At 39.8% G+C, this 27,044-nt stretch overlaps 1 protein-coding gene across 1 annotated transcript; it reads left to right on the top strand.

Annotated features, from left to right (window-relative positions):
• Positions 1 to 25,161, top strand: LOC144645286 (MAM and LDL-receptor class A domain-containing protein 1-like). Its single transcript, XM_078504803.1, has 16 exons — positions 1 to 193; positions 3,369 to 3,506; positions 4,122 to 4,366; positions 4,984 to 5,140; positions 5,735 to 5,869; positions 6,240 to 6,487; positions 7,924 to 8,044; positions 8,402 to 8,530; positions 9,664 to 9,917; positions 10,996 to 11,164; positions 19,036 to 19,164; positions 19,820 to 20,067; positions 20,865 to 20,997; positions 22,208 to 22,339; positions 22,883 to 23,139; positions 24,074 to 25,161. Exons 1-16 carry the CDS (start codon positions 37 to 39, stop codon positions 24,194 to 24,196), a joined length of 2,775 nt encoding a protein of 924 aa, XP_078360929.1. The 5' UTR covers positions 1 to 36; the 3' UTR covers positions 24,197 to 25,161.
• The last annotated feature ends 1,883 nt before the right edge of the window (positions 25,162 to 27,044 follow it).

Below are 27,044 nucleotides of genomic sequence, written 5' to 3' on the forward strand. Positions count from 1 at the left end.
TGAGGTGGCGAAGACGAAAGCAATTCATCTCTCGACATGAAGTTCTTGTCTTGGAAGCTGCTCTTATTCCCGATTGCGTTTGTCCTTCTAGCAGACTACAGCGTAGTTTGCTTTAACAACACCACAGAACGCAATGCCACAAGTTTTGTCAACAGTACAACAGACGTGGGGCAAAGCAGAGAAGCTGTTTTCGGTATGTCATCCGTTCGGTTTTCTACACTAGAGTTACGTTACCGAGATACAATCTTGCGACAGTGCCCTTTTAATAGTCCCATAGACAAGTTCACTGCTTTTATTTTATTGTGTAAAATGCTTGCTTGAAGTAACTTTTGAACAATTCACATGACGACATTGTGCCACTTATCAATTATTATCGACTGCACGGGATTAAGATCCTTTTGATAACGAACGCGCGGTCCACATCAACGAGGAGAAAAAACAGATAAATTACAGTATTCAATGATTGAACTTCGCAAATTGCCAGAAAGTTACGCTTTGTTTTTATATCTTTTTTCCCGCTGGACATCGTCAGGTTTGATTACGAGCGCGCGCACGGAAGACAGTAATCATCGAGCTGTTAGCTTGATAATAATGGATAACATAATGATGCTATATTTATTTAAAAAATAAACACATTTGTAGTGCCAAGTAGGGAAATTCGCAAGTACTTATGACCCTCTTCGGTGATCGTATAAAAGCGTTCTTTTTGAAGCGGTTGTGACACAGTTGTAAGCAAACGCACGTCCGGTCTAGTCTTGACAGATCCAGGGATGATAGATCTCGGTTTTTCCCCATAAATGCCATCCTTTTCCGCGAGTTGATGACCGGAGAACGCACAAAAGATGTCTTCATTGAAACTTGCGTTAGCATTCAGCTTAATATGTGTATATGATCACGGCGCTGACTTTTTGACCAATGACCTTAAGACAGTTCTTTTACATTCCTCATAGAGATCTCGTCTCTTTTTTTCCACTTTAAATAAAACTTGACACCTTCATTCGCCAGGATCAAGTAGTATTGCACACGAAGTTTGTCAGTGATTGAGGTATACCATTTCCAACCAAAAGCGTGATACAGAACTTACTTATACTATGTATACATGGCAAAACTTGTATGTGCGTATTCCTTCTCCCGGTCCTTCTTGAACACTTGCGCCTTGATGTATCGATGATGCGGGTTGGAAAACGGAAAACATTCATTTGTAGGAAGTGATGAATGGTACACCTTAATGTGTCGCCAACATTGCTTCACGTTTAGATAGTTGTCACAAGCAAAAGTTGAAGTTCAGATCTTACGACCCTACAGTCTACAGACTTCTTTGTTTCCTTGGAGATAACCTGGTTTTATACTGCATGACAAGCATGCATCCAAAAACACTGCAGAAGTAATCTTCGAAGGCGGTAAAACAATGTTATCTAAGATAGAGAATCTTAAGAACGAATATAACGGGTGATTCTTTTCTTTGATTAACGACATTCTGACGTGTGACAAAACAGAAAAGCAAAATAAGTTCAACAAAGAAACATTACATTTGAGTTGGAGAGCCTGATTTCTAAATAGGACTCTGGCGAAAAGTAGCATTTGGAAAACTCATCAAGATACCAAAAAAGGCGTCCGAAAAAAGCAATAATCGTGTTATAAAAGCGACGATCCAGTTACGAAATATGTGCTAATGTTATGACTTTAGTGTTTGGCGATGACAGAATAAATTGAGTGTCAAGAAGTGGGCGCAAACACGCAATTTCATTTGGCACATCTTGCTGACCAAGTAATTAATGCTATTACACATTTTGTGCTGTCTAAGGAAGGTTTTATCACCTGTTTTTTAAGGAATAAAAGTACCAAATATCACTCACAATATTATAGGATAATTGATATCCCACTGAATCCTGCTGTTCAGAGCACCAGTTGATCTTTTATTGCGGAAAGAAGTTGCAGAGAATTAATCTTATGCGTTCAACACAATATTTACAGTTGGACATTTCCTGAAGTCTTCTTGACTTTGAATTGAGCTTGGCGAATAGATCACATCAACACGAGCTTCAAGTTACAGCAGCAGACAACGAAACATGCTTTAGCTTACATTTCTTCTAAGACCTTGCACATCTGCTTGGCAGGATATTTTCTCCATAAACACACTGAATAATCTAGCTGTCTGAAAACAAGAATCCAAAAGCACCGTCTAGACGAAAATCCAAACAAATAGTAAAGAGACTAAAGAACTTACCAGGACACGGTCAAGTGGACGAAATAAAGAGAGGGTCAATAAAAACAAAATCAACCACGACGATGAACAGAAAAACAAATAAACAAACAAGGAAACTTGTGACAAAAAAAATGCAACTTAGTTTGGACTCGATCACCAGTTTTGCTGGCTGTCAAAGTTATGCCTGTCCTAATTCCCTAAAACCAGCATTTCTTTCCCGGGTTCTTTCTAAGAGGAAACAAAGCCTCGGACAGAAAACCTACTGAAAGTATGCATGCTAAAAGTGTCGAGCACATGCACACTCGGCTTGGAAGCTATTATTTTCTCCGTAGTGTTCCCCGTAGCACGTGTAAATCCCGGCCAAACTGTAACGCAAGTGGATGCAAATAGACGCAAGTTAAACTTGCGTACAGACTTGCGTTGGCTGGCCAAACGGACTCGCCAGTCGTCAAAAAAGCCATTTCAATAAATTTAGTTCTAGTAAACAGCAAGACTTGCGTTGACTTGCGTTGGCTGGCCAAGCGGTGAAAAACTTGCGTTGACTTGCGTGCAAATGTGATCCCGAGGAAAGTGAACACAAGTGCACGCACGTCAACGCAAGTGCACGCACGTCAACGCAAGTGCACGCACGTCAACGCAAGTGCACGCACGTCAACGTAAGTGCACGCACGTCAAAGCAAGTTAACGCAAGCGCACGCAAGCACGCAAGTCCTGGCAAAACGAAGTCGCAACTTACAGTACAATACAATACAATACAATCTTTATTTAACGTGGTCTGCAACACGTAGCTAAAAAGCTAGTTTTCAGGTGCGCCACGAAATAAAAATACAAAATAGAAAAATAAAAACTTCTTGGAAGTGTATTAAAATGAATTAAGCTATAATTAAGAATAACTGCGAATTACAATATTGTCTAACTAAGATTAAAAATATAAAAATTTAAAATTTACAAATTAAAAAATTAACATATTATTAAATAAAAATAGCAATAATAAAAATTGACAAACTACTCGGTTAAAGTCCCGTAAGATTTAACTTACGTTTCCGCTTGGTTCAACTGCGTTTCACCAAAGTGAAAACAGTTTCCTTTACAGTTTATCTTCTTTTTTTTCCTGGCAACTAAAATATAATAACTCATGATCGACGTGTTATTTAATTTTCAGTTGAAGGAGGGTGCGATTTCGATGTGGATTTCTGCAACTGGACAAATGATACAAACAGGGATGACTTTGATTGGATACGAACAAATGTAAGGACACCCAGCAGTAACACTGGTCCAACTGAAGATCGCTCAGGAGTAGGTAAGACTAAATAACCACGTTGTGAACTACTTGTGCCAGACACCTACAATTCTCGGTTAAAAGGTATTGAGCTTAATCGATGGCGATAAAATATATTTGAGACCAAATGCTTTCTATACATACCTAGATACATACACACACACAGATCGAGTGTTTGACTGATACAGTGGAACCTCGGTTTAACGGACCTCTAAATAACGATGTCCTCGGTTTAACGAACAATATTCTTTGCCCCAGTACAGTAATAGTGAAATATCTGGAAAAGAAACCCGTTATAACAAAGCCTCGTTAAAGCGTATAAATTGTGCCAGTCCCTTGGCCCTTACTTATATCGATATAGCTCCTTTAAGTCTGGTTTCTCTATCATGAAGCAAGAAGGAATTTTTTTGCTACCTGCCAGCATTTTCCATGCAATTAACAACCAGAGTGGAGAGGGGCATTTTGATAAAACTTAGTTTTAAACGTTTTGTCCCTACTCTTATTTGACTTATATATTGATGGTATGGAAAGATCTACAGGAACCTGTCAAAGTAGTCTTTGAATTCGTAGCTCGATTACGTGTTTTTTTGCAAGTATGTTTGTCTTCTTTAAATAAGAATAAACACTATATTTTAGGCTACTACGTATACGCCGAGACATCATGGCCAAGGAAATCTGGTCAGACGACCCGTCTGGTTGGTGGTCCTTTTTCAGGAATAATGTGCATGCGTTTTTACTACCACATGTACGGAAGACACATTGCAGATCTACAGATCTACCTGCGCGAGGCTGGAATGGAGAGCTATATATGGGGGCGATATAAGAACCAAGGAGACGCCTGGAGATACACAAATGTTACAGTGTTTGGCAACAATTACACAGTAAGGGCTATAACAACTAAACTAAATGGTGAAAGAACTATAGTTAATAAGAACACTTATAATAAAATTAAAACTTAGAAATTTTTTCTTTTCCTTTTCTTTTTTTTTCTGTTTTTTTCTTTTTTTCTTTTTAAAAAAAATTTTTTAAAAAAATTTGCAACAAATGTTTTAAGAATTCTATTGGACAACCCCTCTCGTATAACTTGTACCCGAACGGTGCAACGCATCGTATCGGGGTAACTTCTGTTTAGATGCTGGAAGTAAATTAAAGCGTCTGGCCCCGCTTGTTCAAAGGATAGATAAAGGAAAACCTACTATCCAATGGCAAACGTAGTCTGTTTTGCCAATACCGTAGTCACTGGATAGCGATTTAACCAGTAGATAGCGTTATGTAATCGCTGAACAACTGTCCCTTGCGCGCAGACTAAGTTAAGAGTAGCTGGCAGACATGTTGCACGAAGCATTGTCAAGCGTACGCTTTTTGGCCAAGTAAAAACGCCGAGACTGCCTTTGGTTATTCTTGTTTTTGGTTAAGCAATCATGATAGTTTATAAGTGCCCTTATTGAGTACCTTCTGGTACAATTTACCTAAGCTTATTCAAACAATCTTTTTTTAGGTCATATTTGTTGCGAGAGTGGGCAAGTCATACCAGGGAGATATTGCCTTGGACGATATCACGTTTGTAAACGGCACGTGCGATGGAAAAAAGCTTAACTATGTACCACGACCGCGCAATTTGACGATTTTACAAGAGGTTAAAAGAGGAGAACCAGGTAATATAACAGTTAATACGACATTTGACATTTGTGGGATCAAAATTGTCCAACTTGCTGATAGAACTGCGACCTTAACTGAGATAAACATCATGGGGCGTCTAGGTACAGGCGTTTATTATAAGACAAAAAGTGTCTCGTCGAACACAAAGTTTGATCGTCCCATATCAACAGAACGATTTAAGGGTAATGCATTATGGATTGGCTGATTGATGGATTGGTTTCGTATGTCGTTGACTGAACGCGTGAATGGCGGCGAGTGGTTGACCATGAGTGAATGTAGCATGCATGAAATTAATTAACGAACGAATTCACTAACGAACGAGAGAACGAGAGGCCGACCGACCGAATCAACGAACCAACGCACCAACGAACGAACTAACGAACCAACCAACTAACCAACCAACCTACAAACGGACGAACCAACGAACCAACGAAAGGAAGGAAAAACGGACGGGCGGGCGGACAAACGGACGGACGGAATAAGGGATGGACTGCCTGGCGGGAGGGTGAGCGGGCAAATGAAGATCAATGGAAGGAGGAGGCAGGAATAAATAAACAATGCTTTCATTTTGAACTTAAAATCTGTTTCAGGAACTTGTGATTTTGATGGTGGTTTCTGTGAATGGATCAATCTGCCTCTCGGGGATCAGTTCGACTGGGCTTTGAACAGTGGAAGAACTGGAACGCTACTCACTGGTCCGGAGGAGGATCATACTGGACGCGACGGTACTACACCTCTAGAAATGGCTATTTTAAAATACTCAACCCTTTCATGTAATGAGTAAAGGTTAAGTCTGTGTCGAGCCTAGTAGCCCATACAACTCGAGCTTATCCCGGTTTCTGTAGCATGAAGCGACTAGGAGTATTTCTACTCCGCCCTGGATGGGATGCTTGTCCATCGCAGGGTTACCTCCCAGCATTAAATCACCGGTACCCAGTACACCTGGGTGAAAGGTACTGTGGGAGTAAAGTGGTCTGTCCGAGAGCACAACACAGTGACCCCGGCCAGGGCTCGAACTCGAGTTAAAACGAGTTATATATCTAACTGCTGTTGATTGCACAGTCCAAAAAACTCACTCTGCATGTTTGCTACCAGGAGCTTACATCTTCATCGAGTCCTCTGCGCCCCAGAGCTACAGACACATGGCCCTGCTGATGGGACCTCGCTTGTGTGGAAGAATGTGCCTGCAGTTCTTTTACCACATGAACGGAATGCGCATGGGCACGTTAAATGTGTACAAAAGAGAAGGCATGCGAAGTGATGACCTGTTATGGACCATGTCGGGACACCAGGGAACAGACTGGCACGAGGCTTTAGTTGATATTGGAGGAGCCTGTTACCAGGTACTCTAAAAATAATCGTCTAATTATATCGGTATGCGAAATTACCATTTAAACCATTAAGCCGGGTTTACACAGGCAATTTTTATGTGACAAATATATTTGATCATGTAGATGACACAACTAAAAATTGTGCACCAGTATTAAATGACTTGGACAGAAGAGAAACGCACGGATATACGTGCGCACTCACATAATTATGCTGATGCAATATTTGCCACATTTTATGTGCCGAGTCGTTTACACGAGCAATTTTCGAATGTGACAACTTTTCCTTGTCACATAATAGTTAACTCGCCAGCTTGTCAATAAATATATTTGTCACATAAAAATTGCCCAGTTTTTTTCTCATCTACACGAGTAAATACAAATTGTCACATAAAAATTGCCCGTGTAAATCCGGCTTTACCCAATGATTTCCCCCAATTAGAGAGCACCTATTCCAGTGCTCAATAAAATAAGCAGGTAGTAGGACTCATGCTTGTCTAAGGTGGCAATCCTTGGAATTTTCCTCATCCAAATATTTCTAAATTGGACATGTCGTCCTCTTGCATTTGTTAATTATATTGTCAGCCAAAATTCGCATTCAAGCAACTATCCAATTATTCTCCAACTGGTCAGTAAATACTTTTACACACAATTTAATTATCACATAATAGGACTATGAGAATATGCGTATTAGACTTCAGTAGACTGCGGACTCATCTAATTTAAAAGCCCTCGGAATTTCCATCAGCCTGTTATTTTCCAAATCCAACGTTTTGCAGTCCACCCCTGTGAAATATCCTTTCAATGCAGTTGTCAGAAAACAATTTGTCTTCAGTCAAATTATTCGGAGGCGAGTTATTACAGGTGTATTAACAGCTTCAAGGAGACGCAAAATTTGATGAATCTTAATACTGTTTTTGGTACAACAGTAAAAAATAGGAATGCTTAGGTTGACTGATTATCGAAATTCCTCTCTCTTAGTTTCCAAATTATATTGCCAAATGCCACCAAATATTAAACAAATAAACTGGATAAGAATATTCTACAAAGCAAAATAGAATACTTTGTCTGACTGATTGAAAGTATTTTGGGGAAGAAGTACAGGATTACAAGGAAGAAAGTGGATTACTTTTCATCAAATTTAATTTGGGACAGGATGTTTAGAAATCAAAAATTCCATTCTTGTGAGTTTTTGAATCTTTAGTCTTTTTGGTTACATTTCATTTCTTTCACCAATTTTGGCGTTTTTTCTCTCAATTTCAAGATACTAAAGCCAGTACTTAGGCAGGTCCCGGCCATACTTATGAAAACACGACATTTCAACCGGGACACTGACCCCTTAAGTTTATTCTTTTAAAAACGAATGTGAAACGAAGTGTTTTATGGAAAAATCGTCGGCTATACTAGGTTTTTAGATAGAAAAATTAACCATTTTATAATTCCTATTATAGATCATATTCGAAGGAGTGGTAGGCCCTACCTATCTGTCTGATATTGCTGTGGATGACATTTACTTTAGCAAAGGAACCTGCTGTCAGCTAAAGCAAGATTCATTCGACGCAGGTTTAATTGGTGAGTCATAGAGCAGTTTTAAATTGAGTGTCGTAAAACGAAAACCAAGGTAAGCACTTTGACCAATCACAAAGAACTTAGACAATCCAGTAAACCAATCAATACAATGTAGCCGGCACGAAGCGTGAAAAAAACGTGCGCAAGCGAGTCACGATTGGTTTTGGTTTCACTTCTGATTGGCTGAGAAAGTGGCGCGAGAGTTTTAAACCAATCCCTTAGCGTAGTAATGCAAAACTAATGCAAACGCGAATTACTTTCGACACTCAAGTGAGAAATGCTCCAAGCTAGTATTAGTCAAGTACAAATAAAAATGTTATTTCAATGATTTGTTATCATTATTTTTGTCATTTTTGCCAGGCAACTGTACGTTTGATGATGGAATGTGCGAATGGATAAACGATAAAAATGATGATTTTGACTGGCAGCTGATAGAGGGAGGAACACCAAGCGAAGGGACTGGACCAAAGGCTGGTTACAAAGGAGAAGGTCCGTTCTTTTAATTTATTACAAAACAATACACTTTTTCAGAGCCATCTCTACTCTCTTTCTTCCAACGTCCTTCTCGCTGTTGGCGGCTTAAAACCTCTGACACCAAGTTACGTACTCGGCAGAAAGTCTACAGAGCCTGCCTTGCCAAAAATTTGTCCCCCATGCCAGAACCCGGTTAATGGAAAGCGGATTTAGGATAAACTGATATTAAATTTAGCGCAAGCTGTTTAATCCTTTAGTTTAAATTACCTGTGACTTCTAAGTGTCTCCAAGCTCTTAAAATAAATAGTTGTTTCCGGCTGGTGAACGTTCTGGAACTAACCTGTAGTTATACCAACACTTATTTGAGCTTTATCTTCTCTTGTCATTTCTCTAATTGGATTATCATTTACTCTTCGGCCCAGTAGTGGTCTAAGCTATAAGCTAATTTGTACGTATTTGTGTTCTATTCCTTTTTTTGAGCCTTTCTTGGCATAATTTCAATTGTTATCAATTCGAAATTTACAGAGTTAAGTCCTATTAACATGATATTTTCTATGATTGGGACCTCCTCGCTTTGCGCTCCGTGGGACGTGCGTGCATGCCATCGAGATAAAATTAATCTGCGTTTACAAGATACTATCGTGAAAATGATTAACTGCTCTGTTTGTTAGAAAATAATAAAATGAATTTTGGTATAAAGGGGAATTAAGTCTGCGGAAAAGACAAGATGATGCTTACATTCCCGAAGGGACATATTTGAAATCAAACCTGCGTTCCTTAATTTTGTCATTGAAAACTGGCAGACGATTTGGTGAAATAAAACTGAACACAGATTTTTAATCAAACTTCGCCTACTTGTTTATTACTGTTAGGGAACTTAAATTTTGAAACAAAAAAGGGGGGTCACCACATTCGGTTAGGAGCAGGAAGACCTTGCATATTCCATTTATCCAATTATCGCGATTATAAAGCCACACTCAAATTAGGCTGATCGATACGAGAGAAAACCGAAACGGGCATGCAAAACAAGTCGGTGAAGCTGCCCATGGATCTCTGAGATTGGACATAAATTTAGCTACCATTGCCATCTTTCAAGTTCACAGACAGGAGAGCATCACATCTAAAATTGCTTTATTTTCCTTTCTTAGGTCAGTACCTCTATGTGGAATCTTCAGAGCCTCGCCGTTTCGGTGACAGAGCAACCTTGATCAGCGGTGTATTGAAGGGCCTACAGTGCATGCGCTTCATGTATTATATGTATGGTCAAGACATGGGATCTATGTCTGTTTATCGCTTTGGAGACGGAGTCATGAGGAGTCGATTATGGCATCGTCATGGCGACCAAGGCGACAGGTGGCACGAGGCACGCATAACCCTTCCCTGCAACTCGACTTCTTATATGGTAAGCCCAGGAACTAAGTACAGTGGAACCCCGATATAACGATCTTCGATATAACGATATTCCCGATATAATTAACAATTATCCTGCGAAATCGCGCGGAATATCGCCTGATACGTAGCCGACGAGGCCGTAGGCCGAGTTGGCTAAAATCAGACGATATTCCGCAAGATTGAGCAGGATAATTGTTTTATTATTCAACAAATTGTCAACGACACACATTTGGACATAGAAAAACTGTAATTATGCAGCGCTTTACAAGATTTCGGACGAATCTTCGCAACCTACGAATATCGCAGGATATCTGTTATGTACGGATGACAGATATCGTTAACATTTTGACCATATATGGGCAGCGCGCGCATCTGTTGAATAATAACGATGAATATGTTATGTCCCAGCAATAGTAAAATGTATGGGACGGAATCCCGATATAACGATTCCTCGATACAGTGGAACCCCGATATAACGATCTTCGATATAACGATATTCCCGATATAACGATGAATATGTTATGTCCCAGCAATAGTAAAATGTATGGGACGGAACCCCGATATAACGATTCCTCGATATAACGATATAATTTTACTGCCCCCTTGGCATATCGTTATATCGGGGTTCCACTGTAATAAGTCGATCATTCTTTGAGGTCCAAAAAAAATATCATTAGTGATTTCCCCAGGGCCACCAATCACAACCCACATAATAGCAACATATTACAATTTATTGGAAGAGAATTCTAGACTCGAAAGTTATAAATAAAGTGCTTAGTCGACAAACATTTGTTGTGATATGGCTTGGATCAAAGAGTTGGTCGGGCCGCTTAAATCATACCACCTCTGGCCAACCTTGTTTTCGTTCCTGAAGTCTAATTGGTTCCAGAGGTCGCGATTCTTGGAACAAAAGCCAAAATTATCGCGGTCTCTAGTAAAGATCTCTTGCTTTTTGTACTGCTGGGCCCGCCGGTGAATTAAATAGGAACATCCATCTGTTGAGAAAAGTTTAAAGGCAATAATTGACTCCAAAATGCAAAGGAAACCGTTTCACAACTTAACGTTTTGAATTGTTATTTGCTTTTTAGTTACAAATAGAAGCAGTAATTGGTGTTTGGAGAAGCGATATTGCCATAGACAACATCGAGTTCACCAAGGGAGCATGTTCACCCATTACGCGCACTATTACCACTCCTCCAACAACGCCACAGATGGTCACATCTACACCAACGATACCGCCTCATTTACTCTCAGAAAGTAAGCAAATCCTTGTTCTGGACAACTATAGTATAGCCATTCTGCTCCCGGTCCTAAACTTTCAGTTGTCCATTTTAATCATTGATTTAACAGTTGCATTTACTCCGCGAACGTACATTGGATATGAAACGATCTCATATCCATAATGGGGGAAAACCATCACTGCATTACCATCATCATCTTCATAATCATCATCATCATCATCATCATCATCGCCATCACCAGCACCTCCACCATCACCACTACTTCCGGAACCCCCACTTGCATCACCATCACCACCACCACTTCCTCCACTACCCCAACTATCGTCATCACCACCACCACCATTACCTCCAAAACCAACCCCTACTAGGATCACCATCAACACCACCACCAGTACCATCACCATCACCACCAGCACCACTACCACTACCACTACCACTACCACTACCACTACCACTACCACTACCACTACCACTACTACTACTACTACTACTACTACTACTACTACTACTACTACTACTACCACTACCACTACCACTACCACTACCACTACCACTACCACTACCACTACCACTACCACTACCACTACCACTACCACTACCACTACCACTACCACTACTACTACCACTACCACTACCACTACCACTACCACTACCACTACCACTACCACTACCACTACCACTACCACTACCACTACCACTACCACTACCACTACTACTACTACTACTTCTACTACTACTACTACCACTACCACTACCACTACCACTACCACTACCACTACCACTACCACTACCACTACCACTACCACTACCACTACCCCCACTTGCATCACCATCACCACCACCACTTCCTCCACTACCCCAACTATCGTCATCACCACCACCACCATTACCTCCAAAACCAACCCCTACTAGGATCACCATCAACACCACCACCAGTACCATCACCATCACCACCAGCACCACTACCACTACTACTACTACTACTACTACTACTACTACTACTACTACTACTACTACTACTACTACTACTACTACTACTACTACTACTACTACTACTACTACTACCACTCCTCCCGTTGGGTCGCTGAGCGGACACTTTTTCCAAAATAACTCCAAAAAGCTATAACTCAACAACAATAAGCTATTATGACATAAAACTCGGCGAAAGCATGGCGAACACTAAGACATATGTTATGTTAGTTTTCGAGAGTATTCGGCTCACTTGTGTTGGAGAAAGAGTCTGTTAATGGCAAAGATGTGTCCGCTAGGCGCCATTGCTGCCCGTTCGTGCTAGAAAATCGTTTTAAAATCCAGAAATAGACCAAATGTTGACTAACGATGTCTTAAACTGGTTCATAGAGTTGCGGCAAGTAACTCTCGTAAGTTTAGAAAGCGTTCATTTTTCGTCCCAAAAAATTCAGTAAAGGTGTCATGTCGAGTGGGTGTTTCAGGTTACACAAAAAACGGGAAGCCCCATTTTTGCACAATTTTGACTTCATGCTTCTCTAACTCTACTATTTTACGGGAGTTAGATATGATTCTCACCCAAAAGATAGATGTATATATTGGCAATGTGTATGTGGAGTTTAAGCTTAATCGGATTTATATGGTGCTGTCAGAACGTGTTTTAGTAAGGTATGTTTGAGTGCTACAAAATGTCCGCAAAGCGCCATTCCCTCAAAATGTGCCATTTTTGCCTTTTTTTAAAACAAGTTGTCTAAAACCTTGAGAGTAAGCCAGTTTTTGTACCCCACATTAAAAGATGCGTTTTTAAATGCTTGTATGCAATGTTTCACACTACTAGGTCTAACCGGTATTTTTTTACAGATTTTTCTTAACATTGTCATGTCCGCAAAGCGCCACAAAAGGGTGATTTTGGCTAACTCTAGAGAGATTTAGCGCCTTTGTTTCTGGGGGAATTTCCTTACTTCCTAACTATGTTTCAAAACTGTCTTTGCTCTTTATACCCGCGTATTTGTTTTAGATCAATAGAAACACACCTTGTTAATTTTCACAGTTTTGGACATGCACCAAGGCTGCAATAATAGTAAAATTTAAAAAAATTCTAAAAAAAATAATTTGCACGGTAACTTTTTGAAACTTGTCCAAAACAAATATCTTGTTAATGCCTTCATATTGAAAGTATAACAAAAATTCTGGCTGCAAACGCATTCAGTAGATATTTGTTTATGACACCGATTAACGACGCAAACGTTACCTGCGTCTATGGTTCAAATGTCTATATCTTCGCCAATATTTAAGTTTTTTATGACTTACCTCCTGAAAACTTAAAACTTCGCACAAACTGTAATATTTGAGAGATTAGGCGTGAAACACTGAAGCGTTCTTTCGGGGGCAAGTTTTTCGTCCTTTTTCTAAAAAAACGTTTTTTGACATAATGGTGACCGTTCATAACACTTTCATAATTCGTAAACTAATCAAGCTTCTATCTTGTTTTTTTGGGCTATTTGGTACATTTACATTTTCCCAATAGTTGGGTGCAGTGCAAGCTTAATTTGTAAAGATTTGTGGCGTCAGCAATGATTTTCATGTTACCAATAAAAGAGCCTCTTATGTCCGCAAAGCGCCATTTGTTGAAGTTGCGCAAAGTGCTCTGTCCGGAAAGCGCCAGTAAAGTAAGAGTTATTTTTAAAGTTGTTACCAGACTTCTCACAGCCTTACAATAAAGACTCCAGAGCCATACAATGAAGACATCAGAGGGCATACGAGTTATTTACGCACTTGAAGATGCCTTTCAATTTTCTATAGTAAAAAAAAAAATGCACGCTTAAGGTCTAGAACCCTGCAAAGGACTAGCACCCATCCAGGAGGAGTAGCAATACTCCTAGTCGCTTAATGCTACAGAAACAAGGATAAGCTCCGGCTGTATGGGCCATTTGACTCGGAAACAGTCTTAACCGTTACAGAGAGCTGCTAGTTGATGCCCTAGCCGTTAGGTTAGGGCATTTAACTTCTTTTCTAGATCTAAAAATGCATTATTTTCTTAACCCTATCCAGACCGGGGGGGGGGGGGGGGGGAGCGGAAAGTGCCCGCGCCGACTTTGAACGCTTATAACTTTTTTAATATTCTACCAAACGCTGCCAAACTTTGCGACTTTATCTGACATTTATCGAGGATACCTAAACTTCGAGCCAAAAAAATTTCTGTTTAGAGTTAGTAATGGAGCTAGTAATGTATGCTTGACGTCAAAGAGCTCAGCCTGAAGTTTGAATACTCAAAACTCCTTGTTTTGTTTTGTTTGTCAAAATGCCTGTTTGTGCAGCTCCATGTTTCTCAAACAGAGCTCCAAGAGATACAAAAAACCTTTCACCGTCTTTCAATATCTAAAGGAAAAAATGCTCACGAATGGATTATAAGAATGGGCAGAAATGAAAAATTCCTGGCAAAGTGGACATAAATATTTGTGTGTTCCGAAAACTATACGGAAGACTGCTTCGAAGAAGATCACAGATACAGTCTCCTAAGTGAAAATACCCACAAAAAAAGAAAAAGGCAGACGCAATACCAACCAATGTTACGATTATGCTATTTCCTTTTTTTACTTTATTTCAGGGAGGATTTTTAATCAACCAGAGAAACTCTCTGCTGTTGTTGTTGTTGACTTCGTCGTATTTTCTCGAGTAAACGCGGGTCCCCGATTAAACGCCGGGTCAAAATTGCTAACTTTTAAATAAACCCTGGGGGCGTTTGATCGAGGTCCCGGCGATTCTTTGTGGTCAAGCAAACAAGTAAATATATTATTTTCAGTAGCATTGCTACGACAAACTGGTACGGTCTGCTACTTTGGTAATGTTTTATAATGTTCAACCAAACGTCCGGCGTAAAATAACTAGGATGGATGCTGTAAACAAAACGAAACAGCAATGTTCGCGTTCATGTCGTCATGACTGACGCGAACAGTGGAGGAGGACGTTTATTACCGCGAAGGACATTGGCGACATTGCCGTTTATGGACTTATTGGTTGTTTATGTTCTGTTTGTCACAAATCTTGATTGCAACATGCACGTACCGTATGCAATACTGCAACATTGGTAACATGATCATCCTCGGAGACCCAGAGACAGATTGTCGAGCGGGACGACGAGAAAAATCGAGGGTCTCGAAGGATAGGTAATAATAGATCAACCTGAAAAAGTTGCAGAAAATTGCACTTCGATAATGAACTCGATCGGACCCCAATTTAACGCCGGAACACACAAATATTTGTTTCTGCTTTTGAGCAATTGTTCTTTTAATATTGAAAGACGGTGAAAACGGAAATACCTCTTTTTGTATTTCGTGGAGCTCTGTTTAAGCAAAATGGAGCTGCACAAACAGGCATTTTGACAAACAAAAGCCACTACAAAGAAACAAGGAGTTTGAAGTAATTAAAATTTTCCCGCTCAACTTCAGGCTGAGCTCTTTGACGTCACGCACACATTAACAGCTCCAAGATGGCGGCGTTCAGTTGTCGAGTTTTGGGCTACTTCAGATTTCGTAAAGTTTAAGCGCTCGTTAGAAGCTGAAATTTTGGTGAATAACATATCTTTGCATAAACTTTTTATTGGCGTAAAAAAAATTAATGGCCACTCTGGAGTGAACTTCTCCTTTAAAAAGAGCATCAGTAATGTGTAATAACCACTAAGGAAATTGCCGGCTTTCTTTCCCCATTAACCCTAAGACACATTTATTCTACTCGTTCTGAGACTCCTTTTAAACACCAGGTGATCTCGTCAATATTGACTGCTTATCACAAACGTTACTAAGCGTTACGTTTATAAGTGATTACCTAAAAAATAACAAAGGAAAAAATTTCCAAACTTTTTTTATCAAAACAATGAAAACTAAGATTTGCTTAAACCCCCAAAAATGGGGCTTTAAAGGGAAATTCTTAAACCCGACATAACATCAAAGGAATGCATAGGAATTTCGAAATTGATAACGTCAAAGCAGTCCGTAGAACTCGAAGCAAGAGATTTCTCTGATCCATTTAGGTTTTCAAATACATTAGAAGATCTGTCAGGTGATAAGTAATTGCGCACACGCGTAGAAAAAATGCGGCTTGTTTCACTGATGTAACAACGATTACAGCTTGAATATGATAATGTGTATACATCACGCGTCTAAAGACTACCATGGAGGTAGAATTTTTTCACTAAAAAAGTTCTTAATTTTATAAGTAGAAAAAAAAAGTTTAATATCAATGGGCTTACAAAATCCATTTACTAGTAAGTTGCATACCCTATGTTGTGCTGCGTACATTTGAAAACCGTATAATATGTGACCCCTCACGCAAAAACGTTCCTTAGGACTTGCCGTTTTGACACGGATAGCCGCGCGTTTGTCGTTCAGTAGCCGTGTGCACGGAAAGGGATGCCGTTTGAGCCGTGTAAGCTATCCGTGTAACATAAATTAAGGGCCGTTTAAGCCGTGTGGCCGTTCCGTGTAAAAAAAATTGTCAGCCGTTCGAGCCGTGTGACCGTTCCGTGTGAAGAAATTGACTAGCCGTTCGAGCCGTGCAGCCGTTCCGTGTGAAGAAATTTACTTGCCGTTCGAGCCGTGTAGCCGTTCCGTGTGAAGAAATTTACTAGCCGTTCGAGCCGTGTAGTCGTTCCGTGTGAAGAAATTTACTAGCCGTTCGAGCCGTGTAGCCGTTCTGTGTGAAGAAATTTACTAGCCGTTCAACCGTTTCATGCAAAGAAAACTTTTAGCCGCCCAAGCAGCGAAAGCTATCCGTTTAAAGTTCGTCAGCCCTTGAAGCGGCTTAAGCTACACGCTACACATTCAAAAAAAGTTGACAGACGTTCAAATGGCATGAGCTAAAAACTGCACCTTAGTATATAGTAAAATTAATGTGTTGTTTACAAACACCTCGTTTTAAACATACGCGGGTTTTTTTTCTGCTCTTGAAATATCTTCGCTTTTATAACATTCGATCATCGATAAAATTTTATCTAAGACTAAAAACTAAGTTCAGTTTAATGACACGCGTAGAAGCATGAAAACGAAAAACTTAGAGAAAAAATCTGCTTGAATGTTTTGACTTTGAAAATGATTTTTCAGCGCAGGACAGTTAAACAATGGCGGCCTTCTTTTACAAAATTTTGTGACGCGCGTAATTTGAAATAAAGAGTCGGTGATTCTTATTCGAAAACGTTTACAGGTTGCGCGCCGTCCTCTTTCGAATAAAATCGCCAAGTGTGTCGCCGGCTTTAGTTTTATAACGGTTAATCAAGCTATTAAAAACGTGCTCAGGATATAGATTCTTGTGCATGATCTCAAACAAATTTCGAATGCCATTATAATAACCTAACCAACTGTTGGTTATCTTAAAGGTATATCATTAAGGGTGTTGACCAGCCCAATTATGAAGTTGAGGGGTGTAAAACGCCAAAAAAATATTCCCTTTTTTCACTTTACAATGGAGAAAGAAGCTAACTACCTCCTGCCTTTTCTTGATGTCCTCACAGAAAACCAAACCTCCACCCTTACCCCTTACCTCTACTTATCGGAAAAAGAATTTCACAGCTTTTCTCACCAATTATTTGAGTGATAAGTCTTCTGATCAATCATAGCTATAGAAAACTCTTATGTAAAGCTAAAAACAACTATCAGTGAATTTTTAATGTTCTTATTACATTAAGTCTACATCACAACAATTAACAGTGTCTAGACCATTGCATCCAGCTTTAAGAGCTCAAATAAATAATTAATTCAATATGGGGGCTACCGAACCATCTTTACCGAACAATCTTTGAAGATATTTTTCTCCTCCTTAACAGCCAAAAACTTCAAAATAAACGCAAATTGAGATAGCGCCAATCTAAATATTTTGGTCATCACGAACGAAAGCCAATAAGACTGTCAATAAGGCGAAAACCTGTTACGATCAAAGGGACGCCCAAAATATGTAGAATCGGTTTAAAACAACACGCATTAAATAGAAGATGTAAGTATGTGTTAGAATATAAAGTATGAACCTTTTCGGCTTTAATACAGAAAAACGGGCAAACATTTAAAAAAGGGGAAAAAAGCGCCATTGGACCGGACGGTCCGCTAAGCGCCAAATTTGCATAATGTCCGCTAGACGCCATTAATGTCCGCAAAGCGCCGTAGTGTCCGCTGAGCGCCACTAAAAATGTCCGCAAAGCGCCATCGCTGTCCGCTAAGCGCCACATGTCCGCTAAGCGCCACTAAAAATGTCCGCAAAGCGCCATTCATGTCCGCTAAGCGCCAAAGGAGGAGTGTACTACTACTACTACTACTACTACTACTACTACTACTACTACTACTACTACTACTACTACTACTACTACTACTACTACTACTACTACTACTACTACTACTGTCATGAGCACTACCACCTCCAAAATCATCACCACCACACCACCACCATTACCTCCAAAACCAATGCAACCACCACTAGCTTCAAAATGACCACTTCCACTACCACGACCACCAGTACCATCACCACAACTACCACTATCACCACTGACAACTACTACTATCATGAGCAATACCACCTCCATCATCTCCACCACCAGGCCACCATTACCTCCAAAACCAACCACCACTAGCATCATCACCACAACCCCCACCTCCAGCACCATCATGCACTTCAATCACCAAAACACCACCATCATCGACCACTACTGCTATCAGCCCACCCCCATCAGCTCAACCACAACCACCCTTTATTACAAAGACCTGTGATCGCCATTCATTTTTCTAAAGCGTTCTTTTCAGGATTTTTATTCATTCAGACTTAAAGGTAAATCCTATTGATCATTTTCTATTCTGACATTACAACGTTTTTATCTTTTATAATAATTTCCATAGTAACTATTTCATTTTTCTAAAGCTACTTTATTTTTTTTCTTTCCAGATAATTGTTCTTTCGCCGGTCATTTCTGTTCCTGGATAAACGACAACAGCGACGATTTTGATTGGCTGCTGAACAATGGAGGAACAATGACCCAAGAAACTGGGCCTACAACAGATGCAGACGGAGATGGTGATTAATAGCATTATTATCTTTTGCCAGAAAATGTGATCTGTACCCAGATTTAACTCATCTAAAAAACAACTTATCACTAGTCTATATAGAACCATACAGATGCCTATTAACGAAATGGCCTATTCATAACTTTCTGACAAAGTCCGTGAACGAAACTCTAGTTTTATCATTTTTCGTGTGAAAAAAAATATTCCCCATAAAATTGGGATCTGAAGTTGTAAAAGTGAACAGATGAAACGGTTTTACGCCTTCATGCAGAGTGCTTTGTATTTGATAAGGCGGCCAATGTATGACGTTTTCGTGATTCAGAGTGCTATACAAATTTAAGTTATTGTTAACCTTTGATGACACTCTTAAGACATGGATGAATAATACATTCATCTTATGATAGAATGTTAAGAGATTTTGGAACACTTACGCTCGCATTTCCATACAGATTGTCTTCAATTCTACAAATGTCACTCATCTATTTAAGTTATTTTGAACGTTTTAAAGTGGAAATAAAAATCTTTATTTACCCTGAAAGGCCAATCAGTGATCACTGGATCACTGATGTTAACAAAATGGCGATCAGTGGGCAACAGTTTTATTTGCTTTTATCACCACAATCAACAAACTTGTATTTAAAGAATACAACTTTTTTCTGCTATAGGGGGATATATGTACCTGGAAGCATCTCTTTATACCACTGGCCAGAAAGCCAGGTTACTAAGTGGTCACATGGCTGGGACCCAGTGCATGAGATTCAAATACCACATGAAGGGACCTGGAATCGGCACTCTCAGAGTTCATCAAATAAGTAGGAAAGTTTCAAGGCCGAGAGTGGTTTGGTACCGAATAGGAGATCAAGGAGACGATTGGAAGGAAGCACATTTCAATTTGTTTGGGAAACTGTATCAGGTGCGTTTTAAGGCGGTGACAAACGAGAACATATTGTGACAGACACATTATTGCTCATGATTTTTTATTGGGCGAGCAAACGGGGAAACATTTCTTGTGGATACAAAATGTTTCTGATAGAAAACAGAAACTTTTTTTGGTGTGTCTCGAACACAAATTGCCATCACCTTTAGGCTTTCTAAAAAAAGTGCATAACTGTGAGTTCAGCGCTTCATGCATGTATGCACTTTAAAACTATGGCATATTTTCAATAATGATAACGAGCGGATTTAAACCCCAGTGATTTTATGACAGGATGTTAATTCTTGAGATCTCCGCTCACCACCAATCAGGAAACAGATCATAGTGCTTTTGACTTAGTTTCTCAAAGTTTGATATCCGATTATACTCACTGTAATTGTACCCGCAACTAAAACCAGTTTCTGTAAATCCCAAAGTGTACTAACATACACTTCATGCCGGTCCGCGACACTGCACCTTTCAGTTAAGATAAATTAACGATCATAGCTTGTGAGACTTTCGCATCCTGAAAATTTCGCGCGCGATCCCAGTATTAAAAAAATCAATTAATCTGACTGTAAAAGGCCATAGTTTTCCACTTTAACAGCTTTTAATGATTTCATCAACTTGTCGGTCGAACCCTCAATAACTCGAACCTTCCGCTAACTCGAATCTTTTTCGATTCCCCTCCCCTCCCCTCTTACTAATTCTAACCCCGATAACTCGAACCTTTTTGGATTTCCCTTGAAGGTTCGAGTTATCAGGATTCAACTGTATTTTGGTTGTTTTCGTTGCAGATTTCTATTGAGGGTGTACGGGGCCCGTCGTTTGAGGGGGACATAGCAGTAGATTCAATATCATTTACCCCTGGAAGATGCATGACTATAGTTAGCGAGGAGGAGATCCAAGCTGACAGCCATTTAGGTCTAGGTGAGAACTCAGAACTGCTTTCTCTTTTACTGTTTTTTATGTGGATCAAATAGTTTCAGACAGAAGAATTGGTCGGGTTTTGATGTGTTTTTATTTAAAAAAAAAAAGCCTCCATAGATGAACTCAGTTTTTTTATTCCAGTATTGTTAACGTGTTTCTGTATTTTTATTTACATTTTTTGGAGAATACTGCATGGGTATTTTTAAAGAAAATATCTCCTTGTGTAAAAACTTGTGATTTGAAATGGGAAAAAACAAATAAACAAACAAACAAACGGAAGGAATGAGACTTATGGACCGTTGGTAGAGCGCCGGACTGTCCTGCGGGGGTCTCGGGTTCGACTCCCGGACCGGACCAACACTCGATGTCTTAAATAACTGAGGAGAACGTGCTGCCTTTGTAATAACATACGTTACATACGTATATACGTAACCAGTCCGTACTGCACAGACTCAGTGTTTGTTTTCATTTTTGTTTTGAATTCGTTGAAACGTTACATTTTGGTGATAGCGTACATGAAGTTTTTTTAGTTCGCCATTACGGATCGTTTCGTTCAAGAATTCACGATGAGCTAAAACGTCCGTTTGAAATACCGTCGAGCTTCTTTTACTCGTTATTATTGTTTTGCAAGGATATCTGGCGTTAATAATGAAGAAAAAGGTAAGTTTTGTCCCGGAATTTTTATTTTTGCTAGTAAACATTCTTCTGTTTGTGAGACTCACAAACATTGCAGGCGGAGATTGCGCAGTACGGACTGGAAATCATCTTTAATGGTTATACGTTCTAGTCTTCTCGGATAAGGACAATAAACTGTAGGCCCCGTCTCCTGTATCTTCAGTGTTATGATCAGCAGAGGACGTTAAAGAACTCACACACAAAAAGTAGGGCACGGAGTTCCCGGTGTTGTGGTCTGTTCTATTTACATGTATCCATAGGTTGGGTCGTGGGGTGAAATCATACACATAGATGAATAGCGGCTGCTAAAGGCGCCTGATATGCTGATGTCCGGTCTCATCCCATAATTCTTATTGTGAAGCTCATTGAGCTTTGTAAGTGCGCTATATAAGAACCAATATCATTCATTCATTATGGTCTGTTTTATTTGTTTTACAAACCGGGGGAAAGCTTTATTGATTGAGATGCTGATGTTTGTCAATTAAGCTCAATTAGATAATCAGATAGTCAAATATTGTATGATTTTAAATTTCAGGCGTGTGTACCTTTGAGAAGGGCTTCTGTCAATGGAGAAACGAGGCCAGTGAAGATCAATTTGATTGGTTAATTACCGAGGGTGAAACACCCTCCAAGGGGACTGGACCAACCACAGGTTTTGGTGGATCAGGTAATTTGGAATTTGGTCATTTTTACTAAAGCACGAGCCAAACGAGGATGAGTGTTGTTAAGAGTTGACTCTAATGAGAGTTTTCGTCAACTTTCATCGGCTATCATCAACTTAGGCCAAACGAGAGAAAACTTCCATCGATTCTCATGAACAAACTGAGCGCGTTCAAGGTCGATGAAAGCGCGTGAGAGTCGATGAGAGGGTATGAGAGTTTCAGCCGGATCAAAGGAGAGCGAGAGTTTGAACTCTCATCAGCTCTCATCATCGTTTTGCCCGAGCTTAACGGATATTGTAAAACCAAACCGACGTAAATGTAATTACTTTAAGCCAATCACGACAGTCGTATTATTTTGTTGATCTAAATACATTTTCTGTCAATTTACTTCTGCCTAGGCAAGAACGCTTTCATTGAAGCTTTCATTTATCCCCTCGTAGACCAAGAGGGAGAATGCATGTGAAACCAAGTCCAATATTGGGATTATTTTAACACAGTCGTATTGTTTTGTTGATGTAACTACATTTTCTGTACTTTCATCTGCCTAGGAAAGTACGCTTTCATCGAGGCTTCAGCCCCTCGCAGACCAGGAGACAAAGCCATCTTAAAAATTTACGGTTCTGGCGAGGACCGCTGTTTGTTCTTTGCATACCACATGTCAGGGACTGGTATCGGCAGCCTGTCTGTTTATAAGCAAGAGCTTGGTAGGGGACTTCTACCTGCTCTGCTGTGGATTAAGAGTGGGCATCAAGGAGACGAGTGGCAAAAGGCGGAAATCAACATCAAGGGAAATACTCAGTATAAGGTAATGAAAATGCAAGTAAGAGGACCTTCTACGGTCCTATCAAAGAGGACCTAGAATAGAAACTTCTGCGGTCCTAAGAGGGCAATTATTTTTTTTACGCCCACTTAAGTCACGGACCCTTTCTTTTTATAATTTATATTTTGGTTTTTTAGTTTTTATTTTGAATTATATCCTAAAGTGGAAAAAAGAAAATATTCTTTAACATAAGTACACCGAGATGGAGCCGAACCCGGGTTGTTCGATTGAAGAGCGAGTGTGATCACCACTGAGCCACCAGGGAGCTGGCTCCCAGAGAGAGGTGGCTTACCTGTGAGGGTCTTTTTCCAGAAGCTTTGTGATCTTAACCTTGACAATAGACATTAGGTGTGTGTTGATCATAGGAGATCTAGGCTAGAAAACTTGGAACGTAAAATATATTTTTTCAGATCTGGGGTAAAGTATTTTAGACCTTTAGTTTCGAAAGAAATGAACAAAAGGTAGTTTTAAATCATATTAGCATAACCACACTGACCTACTATTGGTAATTTTTTTTTTTTTTCGCGCAATCTGATTGGCTACACAGGTGCCTACTATCGATCCGTAGAAGGCTCTCGGAGCACGCGCGTAGTCTTCGCTGAATTTTATCAAAGTGAAAAACAAAACCTTCAATAAATCAATTCTAGCGATATTCTGAGTTTAATAGATCGGTCAGTGAGTTATGCTAACACAATTAGACGGGCTCGCTCTCAGAGAGAGGTTTCTACCGGCTTTTGATAGTTGGCTTGGGGCTTCGCCCCTCGCCAACTATCAGCCGGTAGAAACCTCGAGCTTGTCGTCTAATTGTTATTTAGGGGGTTTTATTAGAGTCAGTTTTTGTTATCTTAACGCCACACCTAATGCGCCAATTAAACTTTATTACGTCTTACTAATTTTTTTTGTTTATTTTACCATTCAGTTAATGGTCGAGGCCGTAAGAAGTCAAAACTATCGAGGAGATATTGCGATCGACGAAATCGGTTTCACCAAGGGTCTGTGTGGAAAACAAAGCCGGAGTGGGCCTGGGACTCGAGCGTCATGAAGACCAAGTAACATGCTGTGTTTTCAGAGAAGGAAAAATGCTGCTTCGTAAAGGGATAAACCGTCTTGTTGAACAAGTGCAATAAATCCAATAGCAACGGAAAAACGCGGTTAAGGCTTTATTAAATTTTCTATATTAATGCTGCACCATTCGTATTCTCGAGCAAATTCACATTTGTTTTGGGAGAAAGCTAGCTTGCATGCGAGAAATAGCGCGTCACTTTTTATACACGTTGAAAAAAGATGCTCGAACACAATCAGCACTACTGTACCTATACTATTATTAACTGAAAATCTTTCAAATTCTGACACCTGTTGTTCACATATATAACGATCACGCGAGGTTGACAAAAGTAATTAAGTAATTCTGTATCCAGACTGGTGTTCAGTAGTGAAAATAGAATAAAATTTTAAATTGATTTTGAAGAAAAGAAAGACATGAAATGACACATTTTTGGAATACACAGAGTGGTGGTGACGATGCAAACTAGGCAAGTTTGAAAGTTTAGGCATGTTTACTGTGGTCTCCTTTAATCGTAGTTCTTCTCAGAGCTTCTTGCGATTGTTTAAGTAGCTAAATGATTTCATAATTTAATTAATGTTTTATAAAACGCCTGTCTCTGTGCATATTATTTAAAAATACAATGCAGGAATAGTCATTCATTGCGTGACCTAGTCTAACGTGACCTAACAAAGCGTGATTGAGCCAATAATCACGTGTTACCCATCCCCTTCAAACAAGCTGAAATCACTTGAATGAAATCAATGAAACAGCAACGATCATAATTTTTTATTATTCGTAATTGTACATACTGTAAATTAATAATTGCAAAAGCAATATATATATTTGTATTGTGTCGCCCTTGCATATAATTTCTATAATTGTTACTTGTTGTTTTAATTTGTGAGCTACAAATGCAAGCATTACTGGTTGAAATTTTTGTGGGATAAATGTTTACTACTAAAGCTGTAAAGTAACAGTGTGGAAACTTATTTAACAGATTTATTAACAGATTTATTTATTTATTTTATTAATATTCTACATGTGCACACCATCTCGCGAAACGGCAACTTGCTAATCACGTTCTGCACGTGCACTATTCAAAACTCGGCTTCTCATTGGTAGTTTGATCTTGGAAACTGAACGACCATTATAAATTGCTACAACACACACAACACACACACAACAAAGGGTTTTGTCAAGGGTATTATATTTTTCTCTCAGACTACTAACAATGTAATTTTATCTGGCAAATTTATCCGAGGCCACTATCCCCAGAAAAACCTCATATTTCCCTTGACCCGCCCCTCGAGGGACAGTTAGATAACAATGCTTACCGTATTTAGGGCCTGTTTATATGGAGGAGAGTTTTCCCTGGTAGGAGGGCTACCCTCTCCCCCGAGCTATCTTTTGCCGAGCGTTTATATGAAAAAGTTGTCCCTGTTGACCGAGCCAAAACTTGGCCCTCTCGGTTCAAAAGACTGGCGAGAGTTGTTTTGAAACATCTATTATGTCTGCCTTTTTTAAATAAGGAACGCTGAAACATCGACCACGACCATTTTTTGGACAAATCTACCGCCGAATTCGATTTCAATGTATGCAATTTTGTTTTGGTCGACTGCAGCGTTTGCGCATGCTCTGTATGTGTCAACTTGTCCCTGGTAGGCGAGGCGAAAATAACCAAACTGTTTATATGGAAAAAAGTTGGCTCGCTCCCCAGGGTCACCCTACCTTCAAAGCGAGTGACCCTCCACCCAGGGTCACCCTGCCCCCCGAGCCAACTTTGCAATTTCTCATATAAACAGTTCGCAGCTATTTATAAAGAAACGTATGAAAAGCTATTTCGCCCGGGGTGGCTCGGTATGGAGGGTAACCCTCCTACCAGGGACAACTCTCCTCCATATAAACAGGCCCTTACTAGAATAAGCACCGCGGCGCTTATTAAATTTTTCGCGCCTCAAGTGTGGCGCTTTTTCGAGGGCGGCGCTTATTTAAAATTTGGACGCCACGACTTTAGAGAAAAAACGACTGTTTTGCAGTCTACAAAAATCTTATCTTTTACAGTAATTGTAAAGGAGCGTCTTTTGATTGTCAGTATTCGTCTCTTGCTGAGACAGAAGTGGCACTAGTTGCCCTGGCAAAGTTTGTAGCGCTCACAACATTCACAGAACTACGTATTGTAAGAATGTTAAATAGAAAAACTTATGGGCGAGCGGTAAAACAATCACTTTGAACTGCAAAATATTGCTATTGATGAAAAGAAATGTTCAAGTTTGTTTTAGAGTTGCTTTGCAGTGCCATTTTTAGTTCAACGAAACTCCTTGAATAAGCGCCGCATCGGGACTGCGGCGCTCATTCTGGGGCGGCGCTTATTAACTTTTTTGTCCCAAATGCTGCGGTTATTCGAGGGCGGCGGTTATTCGGGGGCGGCGCTTATTCGAGTAAATACGGTATTTTGATTTTACTTGGGTGTGGTTCTCTTGAATAAAAACAAACAAAACATTACATGTTACTCTCTCAAGAGTTACGTTCCATATCTGCGGCCGTCCTTTTGTTTTCTGGGTTAATATGCATAAGTTTAAATGGTGACACATTTTGAATGGAGCGTATTCACATGACGTCACGGCGGCCATATTGATGTTCCAAAACAATGAAACGGCGGCCATGTTGGTGTACCAAGCAGATCCTGTGGGATTTGAAGTCTTTTCTTATGTAGACGCTTCTTTCTCTTCCAATAAATTTGCATAGATGCCGGCCACGTGAGTGAATACGCTCTATAATGAAAGCGTGTTTGTAGTTCATACAGTCCGTTGGTTATTATTCGCGATGAAAATTATTTTGCCCTTCG

The sequence above is a fragment of the Oculina patagonica genome, chromosome 3 (assembly GCF_052425735.1).
Source record: "Oculina patagonica isolate OP01 chromosome 3, crgOcupat, whole genome shotgun sequence".
Taxonomy (NCBI): Eukaryota; Metazoa; Cnidaria; class Anthozoa; order Scleractinia; family Oculinidae; genus Oculina; species Oculina patagonica.